Here is a 23,214-nt window from a genome sequence, read left to right as displayed (position 1 = left end):
TCTCTCCAGCAGCAAGAGCCAGCGTGGTCAGGCCCATGCTTGACATGCAGCGAGGAAGGCGCCCAGTGCCCCATGTGACGTATTCCTTTCAGTTCCAGGCACGTGGCAGGGTGCACATGTCCCTTGGGGCTTTGCCCAGCTTCAATACCGTCCTTACCTAACCGTAGCCATCAGGGCGATTCTACTGATGTTCCTCCACAAGGTGTTTGAAAGCTATAGATTTCTCACCAAATCACATGTCATTAGTGGGTGACCTGTGGATAGTCTGTCCTCTCCGGGTTCACATTCACAGTCTTCTGAGGACTTTGGAGGGTCCCCCTCCCTTGCCCCCCGCTGTGATGAAGAGAGGCCAGGGGCAGAAGCAGAGCCCTGCTCTCGTGACAGCCCAGCCAGGGCCACCGATCTCTACAGCCCCTTCACTTAACCCCACCTCTTAAGCATTAAAATGTCCCTCTAAACCTCTGGGTGCTTGTGGGCGAGTTTCAGCCAAGCTAACCACTTTTCTGCAAACACAGACTTTCCCAGGAATTCTTTGAAGTCAGAGAGTCAGAGAGACAAAGTAGAGCTGTAGGCCTCCAGGCTTTCAATGCACTAACTGCCCATTGAAATGAAAAACCTTGCAAACTTATATTTCGACTAACGAAATTGCACATAAATGTGCATTAAAATGCGTACTTAAGGAGCACTCTGTCTGACTGCTCACCCAGAGGAAGTAGGAACGTGGGAGTCTGTCCACAGTGTGCATTCGTCAAGTCCTTTTACCAAGTCAGCGCCCAGAGGGGAGGGTTCCCAGGCCCCGCTTTCCTGCTGCTGAGCCCAGGCCGGGGCCTGTGGGAAGGCCAATCCAGCTTTCGAGAAAACCACACTCTGGACTCTCACAGATGGAGACACGTTTGGGGAACAAAGGTGGCTTTGCAATCACATTTTATTTGTGTTCTTGTTAATATCGGGATGATTAACACTAAACATTTGTTTGAAAAAATAACAGCTTGTGAACTATTGAGACTGACACTGTGGTGTGGTCGGGTGAGAGGAACTGTAAGAAGCGAACACGCACAGTTTCTAAGAAGGTCTTTCTTTCCCCCACAGGTTTACTTACTTATTTCCCCTGTCATATGGCCTGTTTCCTTTAGAGGAACAAGGAGTCCAGCCAGGTCCTTTGGTCAAATGTGTGGGTGGAAAACATGTGGGGGGAAAAAAGAAAAGGGACCCCCCCCCCCGCCCCACCCAGTGGAAGGGCTTGTGGTTGCTTACAGGCTCCAGGGGTTACCCAAAACACCTCTCGGATGGCGCCTGACCTCCAGAAAGGAGAAGGTTGACAAGGGTTTGTGGTGGTTCCTTTGCCATTTATTGTTCTGCACATACAGCTCAGGAGCACCAGGTGGCGATGTCCCCTCCCAGAGCAACACCAAGGACTTCAAAACACACCAACAACAAAGATTTACGGGAGGACATTCACCTGCGCTCTCCCAGAAGCCCACCCGACTCTGCCAGCGACCACAGACAAGGAAAGGGGACAGGGCCCTTTCTTGTACCCCACGGGGGCCTCCCCCCAGTCTTCTCATGCACACAACAGCGCAACACCAGGACCAGTACTTCTGACCGAGTCTGAAAGCACCGAGGAAAGGAATGAAAACGAGGCGCACACACAACCACACCTACACAACTGATCTTTAAGGGATGAGCATCTGACCGGGCCGTCATCCCTGGAGACTCAGGGAGGGAGGAACTGGGCTGCTGGTGCTAAGACGATGGAAGGAAAGGCATGGAAGTCCCTGCCTGGGCCAGGGAGCTCAGCAGGGCTTCCGGTGGGGACACCCCTGTGTTAAAGCGGTGGATGCCCAGGGCCTCTGCTCGCAGGGTCTCCACTGAACCCAAGACTGCACCTCTCCAAGCTGGCTCAAGAGAAAGGGCAAAGGAATGCCTCCCGCCTTGCCTGGCACAGTGTTAGAAAGGAAATTCAAGATTCCCTCTACTCAGAAGGTCCCACAAAAAGATGAGGGTGAGGTGGCCCCTACTGAGCATCCTCAGAGAGGAAGAGAAACGGGGCACAAACAATCAGCCTCCTGGGGAAAGGCTCGAGGGTATGAAGGCTGACTCTCGAAGTGGTATTGCCCCTGGCTTCCAGCCTGCCTTGCACGCTCTCTAGGTCCCTTTTCCCACCCACACCCTCCTTGCCTGATGCAGGAAGCCAGTTTCTCCCCACTGCCCATTGCCAGTTGTCAGAGCACGTCTTCTTTCTTTCTCACCTCCTGCTGAACAATTGTGCTTCTACCCACTGACCCTCGGTCCGGTTCCTCATCACGGGGGGTGAAGGCGGAGATGGCAGGGCCTACAGTAAGGCTCTCTAATGATCTGCTACATGGTAGCCTGGCGAGCGCGTGGGGCATGACAGTCAACACCGCAGGGATGTCTCTTCCATTGAGTTCAATGCTTCCTTCCCGACTGGGGCAGGAAATGACTCTGTAGTGCAGTGAACTTAAGACTGACCCAGTTTGCTGGTGAGACAAATGACTGCCGACTGATAGGAGAGATTGGAACCAATATGGCAGACTCAGTTCTTCCCATCGGAGCTCTCCCTGCTGGAGCTGATGAATGTCCCAATAGCCACTTGGAAAATGAGGAAAGGCTCAGCACCAGCATGTCCCCGGGACCTGGGTGATGCTCAGGTAAATTCCCTGGTCACACAGACATCAGAATGGCTGCAGGCCTAACAGCAAGCAGCTCCGAGGCTGCTCTCAGGAAAGCTTGGTTTCTGGTTCTAATTTAAGTACCATTTTCGAAGGTTCTTTTGTTTCAATTTTTCTAGCATCAAAAACCTTCCAAGTATTATGAAATATATATGCATATATATACGTCAAATCCCCAAAACATGAGGTATATAAATTCGAATTAGTATCCAGAGGAACTTCCCTCAAACAAATAGTTCAAAGAACCCACTTTCAAAGGGGGAATTGGGTTTCCCTTTTTTGATCCCCGCCTCTCCTCCCTGACTCCCAATTCATTCCCTCATGGGAGCTGAAGGCAAGAGGAACTGTGGGGAGGAGATAGGCAGGGTCTTGGGACACAACCCAAATGCAGGTTGGACTAGACCTAAGGTGGTACTAACCCTGTTACGAATGAGCTAAAGAGGCTCCTTCCATGTTCTAGGTCAATCTGTAATAGACAAGGGAGTTGAGGGGCCCAGCACCACCCCTGGGCTCTAATTAACACATTTGCATGGACACAGATCGAAACTCTCAGAGAAACAAGGCTGGATGGAGACTGGCTCAGATCCAATCTTGAAAGAGATAGAAAAAGGGGTCAGACCAGTCCTTCTCCCAAACGCAGTTCTGACCACATCAGGGTCCAAGTTTACTATGGGATGGGTTGGCAAAGGGTGAAAGAAGTCAAGGGGCCACAACCTGGCTGTCTGATCCTCATCAGAACTGGGGTTTGACATCTTGCAAAGCAGAGTGTGAGAACATGATGCGACTCTCCACCAACCTGACCCAGTGGTGCACACGCGCGCACACGCACACACACGCACGCACGCGTGCACGTACACAGATGGCACAGAGCCCAGCATAGGCTCTACTCACAGTGACTTGATGAAACTCATGGAATCTTTGAGCTGGTCTGGGATGAGCTGGGAAGAAGGCTATGGGCTCCTGTCTCTGAGGACAGTTCAGATGCTGAGTGGGATGCAGGCTCTGGTCTGATCAGCCAGTGGCTGGAAACATCTTGGGATGCCACCCAGAGAGGAATCCGGGAGCCCACCCATCCCCATGAGAGAAGCAGATGCCTCTTTGGACAGGTCAGTGTTGTGAGGAGGCAGGGGGGCCCAGAGAAGCCAAGGACTCATATGAGAGCTGAGTGTGCTCCAGAGGCCTTCGCCTCCCTGACCCTCCTGGCCAGAAGTGCTTCCTCCCTCTGCACCGAGGCATCGGTATCTGATGTCACAGCAGTTTCGCGGTTCACCCCTTTTCCCCCCAACTTGCACAGTGAGAGCTCCTCGCCTCCAGCGGGAGAGAGAAAAGCGGAAACTCCACTTCTGAAAGTGGAAGCAGCAAGAAGCCAGCTAAGGCAATGACCGTCTGGCTTCGCGAGGCCAGGAGATGAGTGCCCAGGCACTGCCCACACCCTGAGAGTGCTGACCATGCCCCCACTCAGGGAAGACGGCTGGTGTTCTTGCCTACCCAGCACCGAAAACTCCCTGGGAACAGACGGGGAGGGCCCCCACCCCATCCCATGTTCCCTTTGCAGTGGATGAGGCTTATGAGTGTCGGCCCCTTACTCATTCTGGCGCCCCCTGGGGCTGGGAGGGTGGGGGATGGAGACAGCACAGGAGGGGAGAGGAGGGAGTCGGGAGGGCATAGCGCCAGCTTCGACCTTGACTCTCCCCACTTCCTGCCCTGTGGTCCCCACAACCTCTCTTCCCCAAAGCCCTTCCAGCTCAGTCCTTCTCCTGGGCAGCGCTGTCCTCAGAAATGCCCTGGGCGGCCAGTTCAGCCAGCACGTTATCCAGGTAATTGGCGTCTGGGTAGCCGTGGCCAGTGAGGTTCGAGCCGAACTCCGTCTTGTGGTGGACCTCATTCCAGATGACGGTGTCCGACTCGCCCGTCGTGCTGGAGGTCCCGATGGCAAAAATGAGGCGGCGATCCCAGGCCACCAGCAGCAGCTTCAGAACCTGCAAGAGAAAAGGCAGGAGATGAAAGCCAGACATTCACTGTCGGCCACAGATGATCCTGGGGACGGCAGAGTCCTGCAAAAGGCCCCACGCCTGCCTGCACTCCGACCCCCTACGCAAAGGGAAAATCTGGAAGGCTGTGAGTAATTTAGCAGGTGCTACGTGAAAAGTAGTTTAATAGTAGTGCTTGGAACCCACTATTCAACCAGTGTTAGCTGCCAACATCATAGCTGCGTTTTAAGTTAGGACCTAGGAGTTCGAGGTGCTTCTGATCTGAGACCTTCTGAAGCCACCCCCGCCACCCCCACCCCACCCCACTTGAATGTGGGATTCGTTTCCTGCAGCTAAAGCTGTGGGATATTTCTGCAATGACAGGGTTGAAGCACTTTGACCTCTTCATGGCCATTTCAGATTTATTTGCTCCTCTGGTCCTCACAACCACACTTTGAATGAGGTCTGGCAGGTGCTATTATTGCCTCTATTTTGCAGGTGAGGCCCAGGGAGGTGTTAGGGCTTGCAGAATGCTCTAATTCAGCTAAAATTTAAAAATGTATATCTTTGTTGAGCAAGACACATGCCTAACACGCCGTCCAGCATGAAGAAGGCTCTTGATAAAAATTCATTGGGTGCAGAACTTAATGAATGTAAACATGGCCTGGGCTGGAGGTGGGGAGTCATAGTAGTCGTAGTAATAATAACAGCAGGCATTGACACTATGTGCCACCTTTCCCTGCCTCAGAGCAGCGTTTATCAAGCTTGAATGTGCTCTCAGATCACCTGAGATCTTGTTAAAATGAAGAAGGTTCTAAGGTTCTGAACTTCAATCAAGCTTATAGACATTGCCACTGGTGTTGGCCCCAGGACCGGCTGTTAAGCAGCAAAGTCCTAAAGGAAGGATTCTAAACTAGGCAAGTTATTGCAAGTAATATCCAGGAGAGGAAAAAGCCAAAGCCCCACCCCCACCATCCTACAAAAAAAAATTCTACTCATATCTGCCCTTACCCATGGTTGACTCCACTATGACCTGTTACCATGTGCATCCAGAGCTAAGGGAGACCCAGTCTTCTTTACCCTGGGCATCGTAGGAAGCAACACTCGTGCCCTAATATAGAAGCAAATAACCTCACCCCCAGGGCTCTTACTTTTCTCCCCTTCTCGCTGTCTGGAAGGTAACAGTGTCTTGGGAAGCCACGGGCGCTGAAACTCTTCCCCGGATTCGGGTGCTCTGGCCCCTGAAAGCAAACAAAGAAAACAAACGGCACTTTTCAACATATTTCTGACGAGGAGATGCAGGCCGGGACTAATGCAAATAATGAAGACAATGATATGGGTATAGACAGAGAGCAGACCCCAAAAGCAGCAGGAGCGGAGCCCTCAGACCTGGGCTAGGACCGAGCTGCAGCCTCCCAGCTGTGCCAGCTGGAGCCCTCTCCTGGAGCAGGAAGGCCCTGGAATCTCATCTTGTGCGACTGTGATGAATGCTAAGCGAGCATGACACCTGCATGTGTGCTGAGAGCTCAGCACCTGTGCAGCATCACCGCCACGCCTATTCTGACTGTTGGGTTTTACAAAAGAGGGAAACTACAGCCGTCACAGGGGAAACGACTTGGTAATGTCAGTGGCTTTGCCAGAACTTCAGCCCAGGAGCTCTGAGGCACACTCTGGACTTTTGACCTCCAAACCGCTCAGGACAATACAAGCGCCTCTGAGCGCCGAGCTATGCAGTCAGAATGATCCCAATGATTCTTGGGCATTTTCTCCTTTGTCCTCATGGTTTTTTGGTTTGTTTTCTTGTTTAACAATATGGATTGGGAAACTCATGACTAAAAAACCTAACAACATCTCAACTGCTATCACCTGGTCCTATTAAGCTATCTCAGGCCGCTGGCTAGGAAAGAAGCTGAACCAGAATTTAGCCAGAAACCAGGCTTCCCAGTGAGGGTCCAGAATGGGTCCACAGGCCCCTTTGAGAAATTCATGAAAAATGAGAGATTTTTGCCCTACACACAAATGTTTGTCTATTGTTTCTGAGTACACCAGCCCCCCCTCCCCCAAGTCTCTGAAACCTGTCTTAAAATCCCTTCTAGGTAACATAACATTGACAATTCCATGTGGGTCCTGGCTCCAGCTCCCCACACAGATGATGGGTGAGTGTTTCCTGGCCGAATGAATGAATGAGCAAGTGAACACAGGAATGAAAGACAAAACTGCAAGAAATCGCAGAGTTTTCATTTTCTTTCATGATGGACAATGATTCCAAAGTGATTTTAAAGTGCTGGGATTTAAATTCTTTTTTAATAGCGACAGAGCAAAAGGATGTGGGCCCTCGATAAAAGCTATGGGAGGCGTCCAGTTCCTGGCTGATCCCCACCAGCTGGGGACTTTGGACAGCCACGTGACCTTCCTGACTCAGTCTCCTTACCCGTGCAGCCGGGAACCTAATATGCAGTTTTGTGAGGATGGTTCAGGATCACCTATGACTTTGCAAACCAAATGGCCTTGTAAGTGCGGTGGAGTCTCAGCGAAGGGCAAGGTCACCCCCAGCTGAAAGCTACAGTGTCTTCTTGGAGGTGCAGGACGGCATGGTCCCGAATTTCACATTCGCATGAAATCGCTCCACATTTGCCACATACCCATGGCCACGGCTGTTTCTAAGCCAGGCTGCCTTACTGAAGGGCCGGTTCCCAGCAGGGCTCTGGCTGCTCCTCTCCTACCTGGGACATGCCCGTCATTCGGGGCACAGACGCCTGCCTGGCGCTGACCCAGCAAGGCTGCGAGCTCCTGGCGCATTGCTAAGCGGAGCAGTCACGACTGGGCCTGAGTTTCTCCCCCAGGGAACTGTTCTCTGCAGTGAAGGCCGAGCTGAAAGGTCTCGACTTCTCACGGAAACGCAAGCTTCCATGGGCTGAGAAAGGGCAATGAAATCATGACCTTAACTGGGGAGGCCCCAAATGGAACACTTCCTCACGGCCCTTCAACACCCTCACCTTCTCTCCTCTGCGATTCTGTGGTCTCGTCCTACTAAAATCTCTCTTCTCCATTTCTTCATGTCTTTTCAGGCCCTTCTAGCAACTGCCCTGAACAAGAAAAGTCTCCTCTGACCCTCCCAGTCAGACAGACATGGGCCTTCCTCCTACCCTGACAAGTAGGATACTCCAACAATGCGGATACTCCCATAATGATGGTGACCAGGGACTGAGCACCGGAATGCTGTGCCCGCCACCACAATGTGCACACACAAACCTTAGCTCCCATCCTCACAAAACCCTGCATATTAGGTTCCCGGCTGCACAGATAAGGAAACTGAGTCAGGAAGGTCATGTGGCTGTCCAAAGTCCCCAGCTGGTGAGGATCAGCCGGGAACTGGACGCCTCCCACAGCTTTTATTGAGGGCCCACATCCTTTTTGCTCTGCAGCTTAGTGATGTACAGTTATTTTTTCCCCTGACTGGTTGGGAAACTTACGACTAAAAACCTAACAACATTTCAACTGCTGTCACCCAGTCCTATTAAGCCATCTCAGGCTGCTGGGTAGGAAAGAAACCGAAACAGAATTTAGCCAGAAACCAGGCCACAGGGTAGGAAAGAAGCCAAACCAGAATTTAGCCAGAAAACAGTAACTCAAAGAAGTAGCATGTTTTTAATTCAATTCTTTTATAGGCTATCACATCTCCCTATTTTATTTATTTTCTTTCTTTCTTTTTTTTAAAATATATCTTTATTGTTGAGAGTATTACATGTGTCCCATTTTTCCCCCCTCATTGACCCCCTCAACTTCCCTCCCACCCCCTCCCCAGGCCTTTACCCCGTTATTGACTATGTCCCTGGGTTATGCATATATGCATATAACTTCTTTGGTTAATCTCTTCCCATCCTCCACCCTCCTTCCCTCTTTCCTCTGAAATATGATCGTCTGTTGCATGCGTCAATGTCTCTGGATCTATTTAGTTCGTCAGGTTCTTTTGTTCATTAGCTTCTTCTTAAAGAAGACCCTTCAGCTTTTCCTGTAGTGCTGGTCTGGTGGTGATGAACTCCTTTAGCTTTTCCTTGTCTGAGAAGCTCTTTATCTGACCTTCAGTTCTAAATTATAGCTTTGCTGGGTAGAGCAATCTTGGTTGTAGTTCCATGTTTTTCATCACTTGGAATATTTCTTGCCACTCCCTTCTGGCCTGCAAGGTTCCTGTTGAGAAATCAGCTGACAGTGGTATGGGTGCTCCCTTGTAGGTAACTAACTGCTTTTCTCTTGCTGCTTTTAAGATTCTCTCTTTGTCTTTAACCTTTGGCATTTTAATTATGATGTGTCTTGCTGTGGGCCTCTTTGGATTCCTCTTGTTTGGGACCCTCTGTGCTTCCTGGACTTGTAAGTCTATTTCTTTCCCCAGGTAGGGAAAGTTTTCTGTAATTATTTTTTCAAATAGGTTTTCAATTTCTTGGTCTCTTTCTTCCCCTCTGGCACCCCAATAATACGAATGTTGGGCCTCTTGAAGTTGTCCCAGAGGCTCCTTATGCTATCTTCACATTTCTGGATTCTTTTTTCTTTTTGCTCTTCTGGCTGGGTGTTTTTTCTTTCCTCATGTTCCAAACTGCTGATTGATTATCAGCGTCCTTTACTCTACTGTTGATTCCCTGTAAATTATTCTTCATTTCAGTTCGTGTAGCCTTCATTTCAAATTGGTACTTTATTATGTTATCGATTTTCTCAGTTATTTCCCTAATAGTCTGCTTAAACATCCTTATAAACAAAATTCTGAACTCTGTATCTGTTAGCTTGCTTGGATCTATTTCATTTAGTTCCTCTTCTAGAGCTTTCTTCTGTTTTTCCTTTGTGACATGTTTCTTTGCCTCCACATTTTGGCTGCTTCCAGGTGTTTGTTTCTATGTATTAGGTAGAGCTGCTATGTCTCCTGGCATTTGTAGAGTGGCTTTGTGTAGTAGGTGTCCTGTAGGGTCCAGTGGCTCAGCCTCCCCAGTCACCTGAGCTGGGCTTTCTGGGTGCTCCCCTGTGTCGGCTGTGTGCACTGTCCTGTTGTAGTTGAGCCTTGGTTGCTGTTGGCATCACTGGGAGAATCTGACCCCCAGGCCAATCGAATGTGAGGACCAGCTGCAACTACGGACAGAGAGCTGCTGTGCTGGAGACACCCCTATGGAGCAGGATTTGCCTCAGTGGAGCTTTGGCGTTCACCAAGTGCACCCCTTGAGTGTCACTTGTGGATCTGGTAGGGTTGTAATCCAGCGTGGTCGAGTCTGACCACCAGGTGCACTGTCTCTGGGGCCTCCCGGGAGGTGCAGAGTCAGCCTGTGCCAGTGCCTTGCCCAGGGCCACCCAGCATGAGCTACACAGCAAACCGTAGTTGGCTGCTACTTGGGCTGGGCTTGGAGGTGCCCAGGAGAGGCCCAGCTATGAGCCAGTGCAGCTGCCGCTAGTGCGAGGCCTGGGGCCCGCTGCTACTTGTTTGAGAGGTTTTAGGAAAGTCCTAAGCATGAGGCTTGAGAGGCCCCTTGCACAGAAAAGCCCCTGGAAACGGCTGGATGAGCTGCAGGTGGGGAGGGGCGGGGCCCCCGGGAGTCATGGGGCGGGGCCAAAGGTGAATCAGGTGCTGGCGACTCAAACATGGCGCCTGCCTGCGGGCTGTGTGCGGGGAGGACTCGCCACAGGAGCCATGGCCTCCGCCAGCCCTTCTGCCCGGGAGGAAGCCGCCCTCCGCCTCTCGCCCGGATCTCAGGCAGGTCAGTTCCTCCCAAGTGTCCCGGGTCCTTTCCGGCTGCTGCCCGGCGCTGGGCTCAGAGGGAGCGTCCGAGTGAGTCCCTGCCGGGCCCTTTAGAGGAGCTGCTGGGCTCCCGCAGCCTCCTTGACCCTCAGGGACAGTCCCCGCTGGGTTCACAGCCCGGAGTTGTGGGGACGTCTCTTCCCGGCCTGGAGCCCTGGGCTGGGGGCCTGCTGTGGGGCTGGGACCCCTCCCTCCTCCGGGAAACCTCCGCCGCCGAGATTCCCTCCCGGGTTTACCCCGCGGCACCACTGTGGCCCGCGGCCGAGTCTCTGGGATTCAGCCCCGATCCGCCCGCGTCTCCGCCCCTCCTACCCTCTCGGTTCTTCTTCAGCTCCCTGGTTGTGGGGCTTCTGTTCAGCTGGATCCCAGGAGGCTCTGAGTGACGGTGGTTCTGTGTTTTAGTTGTAATTTTGATGTGGCTGCGGGAGGCGGCGGGTGCAGCTGTTACCTAAGCGCCACCTGGTTTCTCTCCCTGTTTAATTTCTTCCACTATTTGGAAGAACCTTGTTTATCTGTTTCCTGTATTGTCTCCCTCTTCCCACTAGCGTGGGGACTTCGGCGGAGTAAGGACTGTGTCCACGTTGCTCACCATTGTTTCTCCAGCATCTAGAACATGCCTGGCCCATAATCCACACTCAAATGTTTGTCAAATGAAAGAAAAAAATGGAGAACAGCAAGGAGGGGAGGGAAAGGGAGGGTGAACTAATAAATATTTACTAAGGAAATGAATCCAGTAAGCGCCCTAGAGCATTGAGAAAAAGCTTCGATGTGTGACAAAGGGATGTGTCTGTATTTACTGCCAGGAAAATTGTTCAATTTGTTCCTTAGGGCCGCGTTTCAAAGCATCAAAAGAGGGAAGGAATGCCCACAAAAATCAGAGCCAAGGAACAGCTATCAAATTACAGATGCTAATACCATTTGACAAGGAAATCCCGCTTCTCGAAAATCATTCTACAGACACACTCGCATGCGCACAAGTTGATCCATTACAGCGTTATTTGTTGTAGCAAAAGATTGGACACAATCCACATGCCCATCAAATGGAGACCGCTGAGTGTGAATTACGGCAGCTTTACACAAGCGGTTATCACGCGGGCCGAGGACAGTGCGGAAGGTCTCTCCAGGCGGACAAGGAAAGATACAGACTGCACTGCTCATTGAAAAAGGCAGGGTGCGGGAAAATATGTCTAATATGTCACACTTGGCGTAAAGATGGGAGGAGTGGATGCAGCCTTTGTTGGGTGCGCACAAAATCCAGGGAGGAGACAAAAAGGAAATAAGAACAATGGTGGAGAGCGGGGCAGGGTGAGACCCCAGAGGTGGGGGGCGAGAGTGGGAAGGAGACTTTTCAGGGAGTAACGCCAGCTAGTCAGCTTGGGCTGCTGTAACAAAACACCACAAACTGGGTGGCTTTCCAACAACAGAGTTTCATTTCTCACAGTGCTGGAGGCTGGGAAGTCCAAGATCAAGGTGGCAGCAGACTCTGCCTGGCGAGGCTCCCCCACGTAACTTGCTTGGCTTCACAAGTTCACAGCGAGAGAAGAATTTGCTGCAGAATGAACTGTTTCTCGATTCTCACCCGTGTCTGATCTGGGCGCTCTTTGGATGAGACTTCGGACTTAGACTTTAAAGTTGATGCTGGAATGAGTTAAGACTTTGGGGTTTGTTGGGATGGGATAAATGTGTTCAAGAAGGAATGAATTTTAGGAGGGCAGGGATGGAATGCTACAGACTGAAAGTCTGTGTCCCCCCCAAACTGATATGTTGATATCTCCAACATCATGTTATTAGGAGGTGGGGGGGGGCCTTTGGTAGGTGAGTAAGTTAGGAGGGTGGAGCCCTCATGAGTGGGATTAGTGCCCTGATAAGAGAGACCCCAGAGAGCTCCTTCTCCCCTTCCACCATTTGAGGACACAGCGAGAAGACAGTTGTCTATGAACCAGGCGCCAAATCTGCCTGCACCCTGATCTTGGACTTCCCACCTTCCAGAAATAAATTTATGTTGTTTAAAAGCCAACCAGTCTGTGGTGTGTTGATACTGCAGCCTGAATGGATGAAGACAAACATCTTCTTACATACGTTTAAAACGAGGGTGGGCTCACCTGAATGCCAGGGGGGATGCTGTAGATGATCCGGATGGTTTTGCAGTCTGGGTGGCCAGGCAACGAGTGTGGGATGAGGTGGTACTCCATCTTCCCCGGAGGCTGGGTGCCTGTTTTCACCCCGTAAATGGTCTTACAGGTCGGACACTGCAAACTGCCGTCCTGAGGGGACAAGGCCAGGACACCAGGTTGGGAAACAGTTTTGGGAATGTTCTCCCCACCCAACCTCAAAAGGTACTAGAGACAAAGGGTCTGGGGGACAAAATGCACCCAAATGAGTGTCAGACCTTAGCTGCCCCACCCCCGCTTGGCTACCAGAGTAACAGGAGGAAAATTCCACAAACAGCCTCGAACTCCATACTGAGGGACATGTAAGAGAGACCCTGTCTTTGAGAAGGAGACCAGTTTGGCACTGCACCTCAGGGCTCTGTTGGGGGTACAGTGGGGGTTACTAAGGCTGCAGTGATGTAAGGGCTTGGAGAGGTGTCTCCTGGAAGGGAAGGGTGAGAGCCTGGGCAGTAAATTCTATTGCCAGGCTCACAAGAAGAAAGGGAATGAGAAGGAAGGTGTGAGTACGCAGGGAGCAACGTGTGTAAGAGATGCAGCCACACAGCTGGGCCCGAAGCTCGCCAGGACACCCGCATCTCCTCGGGAAGGCAGGGATCCTCTGCGGAGCTATTTAGGGACATTTCAACTCAAGCTCTACTCATTTAAAGGCATAGCTTGTATTCAATTGCTCCATGTGATCAAGGAATGGGAACCCAAGGCTTGGGGTCAGGAAGCTGGGGTCCCACTCTCTGCTCTGGCCGTTGAGCTGCTTCATGACCTTGGGTGAATCACTCCATTTCTCTCTGGGCCCTTTTCTCTCCTCTTTTGTGTAAAGAAAATAAAACAAAACACACCCACATGTTTCAAAGTACTAGTGCCAAAGAGAACAAAGGATGGTGTCTAAAGAAACATTTTTAAAGCATCATGGAAATAAATGCAAAGAGGTACTAGTTTATTCTTGAATACAGTCATCAAAAGAGGATATGTTAATGAAGCTCTTTATACCCAAAACGACCTCTAAAAGCACAAAGTCCCAATGAAACCTTTTACTTTAGGGTCAGGAATGTGACCTCGGGATCTAGATATGTGTCACCCATCAGTGACTGAACATGTACTTCCCAAGACACTGAGAAAGGTCCTCAGCACTTTGGGAAATTCAATCATAGTTTTACATAAGGATGAAGGGGAAAAATTATAGCCATAATTAACACAAAGGAGGTATCAATTTGAATCATGATAGAAATAACACCCTATAAAGTAGGCATTGTTTTATCTCCATTTTCCAGATGGAAAATGAAACCTCAGAGTTGAAAATCTTGCCCAAGGTCATTCAGCTACTAAGCCAGGGTTCAATCCTGGGTCAGCTGCCTCTCTTGCCTCTACTCTTTCCCGCAGCAAGAGAAGCACACAGCAGCCCCCTGAAAGCCAGACACTTTTTTGGATGAGTAAGAGGTTGGAGGAGATCTGGGAAATCTCAGACTCTGACACATACCAAGCTGGGCCAGGAAAAACAAGTAGGGTTCAAATTCATGGAGATGGGGTTAAAGGTTATTCTAGGTACAGGAAAGAACATTAGAAAAGTCAAAGACTTAGAAAAAGCTGGGACATTGTGAGGAGAGAGTTATCATCCAAGGACATTCCCAGGTTCTCAGAAACCAGCTCTAACGGGGGAACGACACCCCTATCACAGGCTTCCCCTAGTCCAGCAGGGGGATCTTAAGGGATTACCAGGTGGACTTTGGCAACAATCCCTAGTGCCTTTGAAGGGGCAACCAAGGGAGTTTTGAAAATGTCCAAAAAAAATGAATTATAACTGGAAATCACTTGTCTGAGAGAAGGAAGGATGATTGGGAAACCCATCTATGCCAGTATTAATGAACACTCACCACGGGCCCAGTGCTGTGATGAGAACTTCTTTCTCCCTCATTGATGGGGGCCCGCTTCACCCAGCCATGGGCCATGACAATGGACCACTCTCCTCAAAAACCTCAGGGACAGAGGTCCATACCTCTCAGACCACCATGCCTACTGCAGAGATTGGGCGGCTGGGCAGCATGGCCCAAAGGGAAGGTAAAGACAGGTTTTGCCGCACTGTAATCTTGTGGAGGTTGGATCCTGCTGAGAAAAGCCAGGATTACGGCTCCGGATGCCCGGGGACTGCCTTTAGGACTCCCTGCATCACTGGGCACAACTCCAGTAGGGCCTTCACGCTCTTGCCTCTCCAGGGCCCCGTCTGGGAGCGCAGGAGCCCCGCAGGCTGGCACTCACCTTGTTGCCATTGTTGTACATGGCAACCAGGCAGTAGATGTGGTAGATGTGGCCGCATCTGGACAGCTTTCCCACCAGGTCAGGCTTGACCGTTGGCTGTGGGCCCTTGTAGCCCGAGGGGGCTGAGAGGCGCTCCATGCAGATGGTGCAGTCCTGGGGGCAGCAGGGGACAGAGCAGACAGGCCGTCAAGCCTCACACAGCCGGGGAGGCCAGAGCATCCCCACGATGGTTCCCGAACTCGGGTGAGCTGTCACCGATCCTCTTCTAGAAAGCTCACAAACTAGGGTATATGTGCCTTTGGGAGTCTAAACATAGCTTTCTCTTGCTTTACACAACAGAAGAATTCCTGAAATAATCCTGGTGTCGGTACGTGCTAACTTGGGCTGGCCAACAAAATTACAATCTCCTTGCGGGCTCGGACGATGCACTGTCCTTCCTTCGTGTCCTTCAATGGCTTGGGAAGGAACCCAATGCTGGCTGGCAGACCCATTGATAAGCTTTCTTTAAGCTGGATTTGCATAAAGGAATAATTCTAGTGTACCAGAGGGACTGCTATTTAAAGAAATCTACTACAGGGTTTCTCAGCATTGACCTTAGGGGCTGGTTATCCTTTGCTGCAGGGGCTGTCCTGGGCATTGAAGGGTGTTTAGCAGCATCCCTGGCCTCTTCTCACTAGATACCAGTAGCACCCCGTCTCCCCCAAAAGTTGGGCAAAAGTGCCTCTGGTTGAGAACCACTGATCATCCAGCCCTTTTAAGGTCAGTTCCCACTGCATATCATTCTGCTTTCCTTAAATTCAGACTGTCCTGTTAAGGTACTTTAGGATCAATCAGCTCTTTGTGGAGTGGGGAGCAGAGAGTTGAAGCTGCAGCTTGGGACCACCACCGTCGGAGCCCAGGCGGGCGTCCACCCTGCCCGGCTCTGGACCTGCCAGGACTCAGCAAGCGGCTCTTGCGCATGGTGTGAAAACTCCGGCAGACGGTGCGGGTGGGTGATGGAGAAGGTGAGCCCTGCCCTGCATGCCCTGCACTCACCTCATCCGGCGGGTGCCGGACTTTCTGCAGATATTTCTTCAGCACCTCTTCTGGGGTTTTACCTGTGGGGACAGGATGGTCAGTGCGCCACTGAGACTGAGACAAGGGGTCAGACAGCCTCGCCGAGCTGGGCATACCAGAGGAGAACCTGATCAGCCAGGCTTAAGGCACGAAAGGGAAGGAATTCATTCTGCAACGGGATTTAAGAATTTGGAAGGGAATCAGGGGACAGAAGAGGCAGAGAGGTGGTCTGAGGAGGTGGGAGGTTATCCCGCCTGCCATCACCTCCTGCATCTCTTTCCTGACACCTCCCTGCCTATCTGCAACAAACCCACTTTTCAATGAGAAAGACTGAGTGGGTTTCTCTTCCATATAATCACAGAGCCTGGATCTGTTCAAATGATGTGTGATAAGAGCAGGAATAAAAGCGCCCTGTACACTGTTACAGGTTAAAAAAAATTAGGTAGAATGTGCCAAGTATTGTCTCGATCTGTAATGTGGCGTCAAAGTGATATTATTTTCATGGGAAACCGGGAAGCTGTGGCCACAGCTTCAGAACAGTCTTCCCTGGCTGTCGAGGGTAGGGTGGGGTCGCTGCCAGCAAATGTAGCCCCGCGGCAGGGAAAGGCTGATGCTCTGGGAAGCACCCTGACAGATGCAATGACTCTGGAATTTCTTTGGGGACTGGATCCCTTGGAGGCGGCCTAGCCTGAAGGAGGGGATGAGACGATCCAGCCTCACAAGGAGGCACAGAAGGAAAAGGGGCCAGCGCCTCTTTGGGTGACTCTCTGAACTTCTCTAAGCTTCCGTTTCTCACTTATAAAATGCAGAGGAGCAATAGCATCCACTCAAAGAGTAGTTCTGACAATTAAATGAGCTAATGGACACACAGCCCTTTTAGCACATTGCCAGTTAAGGATCCGATATGTGCTATTAATAATAACAGGAAGAGTGGGAAAGTGCAAATTCCTGTCATTTCCTATCAGCTTATGAGCAAGGCAATCGAGTTCATTTAGCAGAGAAAGTCGGATAGACTGGGAAAGTAGGACAGGGGTTTGAGGAAGTGGATCGGGCAACAGCCCAAAGCTGGACGCCGGCCCTTCCTTCCCACTGTCCTGCTTCTCTTGCCAGGCCCTGGGCTAAGTGCAATGTACGTACAATGAAACTGAAACTTCATAACATGTTTGCAAGGTGGGGGCTTAAGGGTGACAGTCAACACATTTAGCCACCAATGCCAGCGACCAGAAGGACCAGCCACAGGGCTGAGGCAGGGCCCTTTGATAGCAGGGTGGGCACAGGTATTGACCCTTTAGTTGTGGGATTGTGGGCATGTAGGAAGGAGCTCCTGAAGGGGGTACAAGTGGCCAGAGAGTCTAGAGGCTCAAAGGGGACACAAAACAGTGGCCACTTCACAACTGTCACAGACGCATTCCAGGGCATGCTTGCTGAATACTGGTTGCGATTGTTCCCTCCCCCCGGCGCCCCCTCCGGGGTAAAGGGGAGAAAACAGAGGTTCTCTGAGGTCTTGACTTGAGAGTGGCAAAGCTGGGATTTGAATCCAGTCTGTTTTGGTTCCAATGCCAAGGTGATTTTTCTCTCTAACGTATTTTATTTGTGTCACACTCCCTATTATTATATATGTTTTTATAATTCTGCACTGCATTGTGATACCTCTTAAAGTGTCTCCGTCTGATCTATACACAGTCCACTGTGATATAATCACCAAAACAGGTACAAGTTAAGCCTGTTTAGCTGATGCAGAAATTAAGGCGCAAGTGGGTAAGCCATGGGGATGACCCTCGGTGGTGGAGGCAGAGCCGGGGCCCGGAGCCAAGTCTTGGACTCCCAGTCTCCCATAGGACAGGGAGGCTGATACCTTTCTTGGCTTGCTTTTTGGTGGTCTTGCGGCTTGTGTTGGAAACCCCTGGGATGGATTTTATTTCGCTCTTGCTGACAGGGGGAGGGTGGAGGACCAGCTTCGGTGGCCTCGTGAGACACACAGGCAGCCCCGCCGCACTCATGAGGATCCCGGTGATGCCTGGAAGGGCAGGGCAGGAGTCAGGGACTGGAGAGTTAGCTCCCCACTGCCCCTCAACTCCTCCCTCCCCATTAACCTCCTCTCCTCCCCTCCCCAGAGTTCTCCTAACTCAGGGATTCTCCATGGACCCTCTTCCTGCTCATTCAACCCAACTCCTAAAATCCTTGTTTACATTAACATCCGAAGTCTCTTTCTCTTACAAACGCTCACTACTTATTTCTTGGCTTTCAGTTTTCTACCTTCAGCAAGACCAGCCCAGGGTGTCCCTTACCTGCCAAGGCAGGGTTGACAGGGCTGGACCCGTTTAGGTTCTTCACTGGGACGGTGGGGACCCTGTGGAAGGAAAGAGCAGATGCCTTATGGTTTTGACAAGCGGGACAGCACGAGCCAGTGTTGGGACCTCAAAATTTCACCCAGTGAAGTGCTCCCCTTTCTTACAGAGAAGCTAACCATCCCTAATAAGACGCAGCAAGTTCTTAGTGTTACTGGTGGGGTGGGGTCCTTGTCCCAACCTGTTGCTAGTGGGGGTGGATTTCTTGCGATATCCTGGGAAAAAGAATTTTCTGAGCCTTGCAAGAGAGGGTGAGATATTGCAGGAAGGTTCATTTCCATGGAAGTACACCCCTGCATTTCCGAGGTCCCATTTCTCTTAGTCTAGTCATAGAAGAAATGTAGTTGGGGCTTCAGCAGAGCTAAACTCAGAGCCAGTGTCCAGAGTTTCCTTTCCATGTTGGAACCAAATCCAGTCCAGCATCGGGCCAACTTAGCTTAGGTTTCCCACTGCAGCCCATTAGTCCATCGCGTGCAGGGTCCGCATGGCCGTGGGCCACAAGGGCAAATGTAAGGAAGCCAAGAGCCGAGTCGAGAGCAACAAGAGAGACAACTCCTTTGTTTAGGGGAGTATGTATTTCCAAATTTTCTCAGGCTTGCATGGGCTGTACCCATGGCTCCCCAGGTTTGACTGATAGGCAAATACCTTCACCCCAACTTCACTGTGCATGCGTCTGTCTCCCCTTTGTTGGGTCTCTTCCCCCAGCAATCTGCAGGGGGAGTGCAACGCTAGTTTCCTGGTGAAGCTGCACAAATGACATGCCTATAATGTCTGGCCTTCCCTTTGCTCATTTCTATTATTAATAACCAGCTAACTACAATGGTATCATTAGCAGTGCAGCTGGAGGTGATACTTTCAAAACTAAGTCAGATGGTATCACTCCTCCACTCAGAACCTCCAAGCTCAGAAGGGCTCCTCAGTCCACTCAACGTCCCAGCAAGGCCTACACAGGCCTGCATGTTCTGCCCATGCTCCCCACCCCAATCCTCCTCTCTCTCTGCTCTCCCTCATATCACTCGCCTTTGCTCTGACTGTTCCTCCTACATGCCTGACACGTCCTGCCTCAGAGCCTTTGCTTATGCTGTTCCCTCTGCCTAACACGCTCTTCCACCAGATACATTCCTGGCTCCCTCCTACACCGCCTTCACTCTTGGCTCACATCTTGCCTGCTCAGTGAGGTTCCCGAAACTTTGTTCAGAAGCCTGACACTGGTAGGCTTTCCATGAACACTTGCTGAAGGAATGAAAACATAAAGAAACAAGTCACACCTGGGTGCACGGCAGAGTCCCCTCAGAAGCTCTGAGAGAGGCCGAGCCCCAGGCCTGCACCAGGGCGCGAGAGCTTGCGCTCTGACGCGCTTCTGGGGAGAAGATGCAGATGCTGCCGGCCCCCGGCCAGCGTTTGGACGCCGTTGCTCTAACAGCTGCTGCTTCTCCTTCTCCCCGAGAAATATAAACATCAGGCAAAACCTCCTCCTCGCTCTGTTCCTCTCCCAGCACCTCAAGCCAAGCTGGAGAGGAGATGGCGCAGCTGCCTGGGAAAGGAGAGGCCTCCCACGGCGCCAGCTAGAAAAATAGGGGACATGTGGGGCTGGGTCTTGCGCCATCTCCCCTCCCCCACCCCTGCCACCCAGGCTCCCACAGCTGGGCTTGGAGGGAGACGTGGGCTTGGAGAGGCCACTGTGCTGGGTCACAGATGACCCCAGGAGCCAGGCAGCCTCAGAAGCGGACAGTTCTGCTGTGGGGGGCAGGGTGGTGCTGGGCAAACAGGAGGAGGGAGAGAGAGCATGTGAGTCTGGTTACTTATTTTGTTTATTACTTGTTTACTTGTCCATTCCAACTGAGCCAGGGACATCTCGGTGAACACGACAGCCCACGAGCCTTCACCCGGGTGTGGTCATCCCTAACATGCACAGAGCCCGCCTTGCACCCCACACGCTCTCACTGCTCTCAATAAGTAAGTCATCCAGTCCTTCCAACAACCTATGCATGAGGTGTTGTTATTATGAACCCCCTTTTACGAGGCAGGGAAGCTGAGGCACAGAGAGGTTGAGCAAACTTGGTGAAGATCACACAGCTAAGAATTCGAGCCCACTGTTTCAGCCACTCACGACGCTGTGCTCTTATGTCTGTGTCAGCCTGTCACCCAACGCTGACGACAGAGAACATGAAGCTCAGGAAGTGAAGGAATAAACCCGCATCTGAGAGGCGGCAGAGCTGGGACGGACCTCAAGGCTGAGCAGTGGGGTTGCCTGTCCCCCACATGCCTGGCAATGCTTCCCCAGCTATGCTGAGTCTTCCGGGGCCTCTCTGTCCCTTCCCAGGGACCATGACTTGTGCACCAGGGCTGTGAGGAGGTGGAAATAACAGATGTGGGAGTGTTTGTGTCTCAGCAGGCCACAAAAGGCTACTTTTCCCTGGAAACTGTCCCCAGGATAAATCAAACCCGGATGGGGGAGGGGAATTCAAAACAAGGGAAAGCAGACCAGGAAAAGAGCATGAGCTAGATCTTGGATCCTGTGACCCCCCCCCCCCCCACACACACACACACTGGGCCAGGCATGGTATGATGGGCCAGGAACCAGGAAAAACGCATTCGAACCCCGATCCTGCCAATAACACCTCACAAAGTCTGTTAACTTTTCTGAGCCTCAGTTTCCTTATCTGTAGACCTGTGAGGGTCTGGAGTTAGAAGATGCCAGGGAGATTTCCTCACAATTTCCCACCCCAGTACCTAAGAACGGGGTGGCAGCCAAAGCCCAGGGTCCTCCACCCACAGCTGAGTGGCCTCCTTACCGGGCTCTACCTGGAGAGGCTGGGAGCAAAGGTCCGGCTTCCTGTCTCCCTGCTCCCCACCAGGGGGCAGCACTCCGCCCAGCCCAGCACCTGCCTGAACCCCTCACCACTCCAAGGCCCCCTCTCCCACTGATAAGTAGCTGAGATCTGGGTGACAAAAGCTACCTTTGTTCCCACAAACTGGACTGGCAGGTTTCCACACCCAATCTGCTTAACCAGGAAATATTCCAACCAGCACAGCGCACTCCCCTCCCCCCAGGCAGCCCAGGAACTCGGGGTGGGGGCAAGGTCTGGGGAAGGAGGGTCTGCAGGTGGGGCCTGGGACACCTGTGAATACCATGGGAAAGGTGGGTGACCCTGCTATGCCAGGAAAGGGTCAGCATGGCAGAAGGGCTTTTCACTAGATTCTGGGTGGCACCAGGGCATGGGAAGGAAGAGGATATTTGTTTATGAGATACAGAAGGGTATAGAGGAAGGAGCCCCTCTCCCCCACAAGGGTCCAGGAAGTCCGCCTTCCAGTCCAGCTGGGCCATGCCATGTGCCTTTGGGAGGGCCACACAGCCTCTCTGCTCTTGATGACCACATCTGAGTAAACAGGGCACCCTACGTCTCTGTCCCCTGGGGCGCCAATGGGGATACAGGATCTGGAGCAAATACTTAGTAAATAGCCAACCCTTATGCAAATCTGAGCGATCATTTACATTTTTGTTTCCCAGCTGTAAGAGGAAGTTGGCCTTGATACAGTCTCCTGCTGTAATATTCCAATTTTCTCAGGTTCTTGAGGGCATCAAGTGTAAAGCATCAAGCTGAGTGCTGGGCAGTACTTAGGATTGTTGCGTTAGCGGCAAGTGGTCACCCAGTCCCCCTGTTATGTGGTTAAAATGAGGACCACGGAGACTGGCCCATGTAGTCCACATAGGTCACGCCCGGTTGGGTCCCCAGCTCTATAGGCCTGAGCCCTCCTTCTGGAGATTAGCAGCCCCCATGGCAGGCAAGCTTCCGCATCCTTCAGGCAACTCTGCCAAAGCTGTCTGCCTAACCACTTGTTGGCCAATCAGAAGACACCTCCTTTGCCCTATGCTCTTGGGTTAATCTTTGGGATGGAGGGTGCAAGCTTTAATTCCTGCTCCTGAAGTATAAAACTAAGAAAAGAGAAGAGCTGGCACAGTGGCAGGGGAGGGGAGAACAGCTCTGCAGGTCCCACGGTGAGAAGCAGTGCTTGTCTTGGAGCCATGAGCCAACTCAGGAGTCCTTGGGCAGAACAATGGTCTTGTCCCTCCAGCAACCATGGCCTCGCTGGAGATGGAGAAGCCTCAATTCTGGAGGAGAGGGCCAGAGGGGCAATTCTGCCCTCCCGGTCCAGCCCTCCCCTCTTCTCTTCAGAAGCCCCCTGCTTGTGTCCCTGAATAATTCACAGGGCCTTTTGTTCCCCCCCAAACCCTTCTCTCCATCCCACCTCTCCCGCCCTCCCTGGTCTTCCTTTTTTTCCGTGGGAAAGTTGCTTGAAGAGGTCACGGGCAGCGAGAGGTGGGGGGAGGGGCCGCTGGATGACAGAAGGTCGATGGCAATGCCAGACAAAGGGAGTAAACACGCTAATTAAATGGCCAAGAAAGGCTGGAGCAGAAGACGGTGGTGGGGGTGAGGGAGGTGGTAAGAGGTGAAAAGAAAAGGGCTGGAAGCTAGGGAGGGGCCTCCCTTGTCAGGAAAACAGAGCAGAGAAAAAAACAACTCGTTTCTATAGCTCTTTTGAAACCGCCCTGGCCGGCCCGCCAGCCTGTTCTCTTACTTCGACCCTACAGGCTGGCAGGAGTAAAGCCCAGAGATAAAGAGCTGCCGACTCCCTCGCTGGGATTTAAAGTGATCGGGGGCTCCCTTCCCTCCATTATGGCATGGGGTCACTTGGCATTTGTAGAGGACGCCAGAAATGAGGTAAGGCTGCCCAGCTTTGACTTCCATTCAACAACCACAGAGCGCGTATTCAACAGATACCTGAGAATAATTGTAATAACAACATCGCAGCTAATTCTGACCCAACTCTTACTATGTATCAATCATTGTGCTAAATCTATACACCAAGTATTTCCTTTAATCCTCATGGCAACCCTATAAGGAAGGTGCTTTTATTGTCCCCATTTTACAGATGAGCAAACTGAAGACAGAG

The 23,214-nt window shown here is 51.7% G+C and overlaps 1 protein-coding gene and 1 pseudogene across 1 annotated transcript in view; one reads left to right on the top strand and one right to left on the bottom strand.

The window, feature by feature from the left end:
- Positions 1-529: 529 nt before the first annotated feature.
- Positions 530-23,214, bottom strand: part of DTX4 (deltex E3 ubiquitin ligase 4) — a 32,580-nt gene continuing 9,895 nt past the window's right edge. The window contains exons 3-9 of the mRNA XM_087821890.1: positions 18,199-18,260; positions 17,766-17,927; positions 15,890-15,951; positions 14,855-15,007; positions 12,539-12,700; positions 5,812-5,901; positions 530-4,669 (exon numbers count right to left, since the gene is read on the bottom strand). Coding sequence (XP_087678016.1) covers positions 4,436-4,669; positions 5,812-5,901; positions 12,539-12,700; positions 14,855-15,007; positions 15,890-15,951; positions 17,766-17,927; positions 18,199-18,260 — 925 coding nt within the window. The 3' untranslated portion in view covers positions 530-4,435. The remainder of the gene's footprint in view (positions 4,670-5,811; positions 5,902-12,538; positions 12,701-14,854; positions 15,008-15,889; positions 15,952-17,765; positions 17,928-18,198; positions 18,261-23,214) is intronic.
- Positions 2,087-3,701, top strand: LOC148092077 (uncharacterized; annotated as a pseudogene).

Source organism: Miniopterus natalensis, chromosome 11 (assembly GCF_054644295.1).
Source record: "Miniopterus natalensis isolate mMinNat1 chromosome 11, mMinNat1.hap1, whole genome shotgun sequence".
NCBI lineage: Eukaryota > Metazoa > Chordata > Mammalia > Chiroptera > Miniopteridae > Miniopterus > Miniopterus natalensis.
The sequence above is the reverse complement of the archived record's forward strand: the minus strand, read 5'-3'. Positions and strand labels throughout refer to the sequence as shown.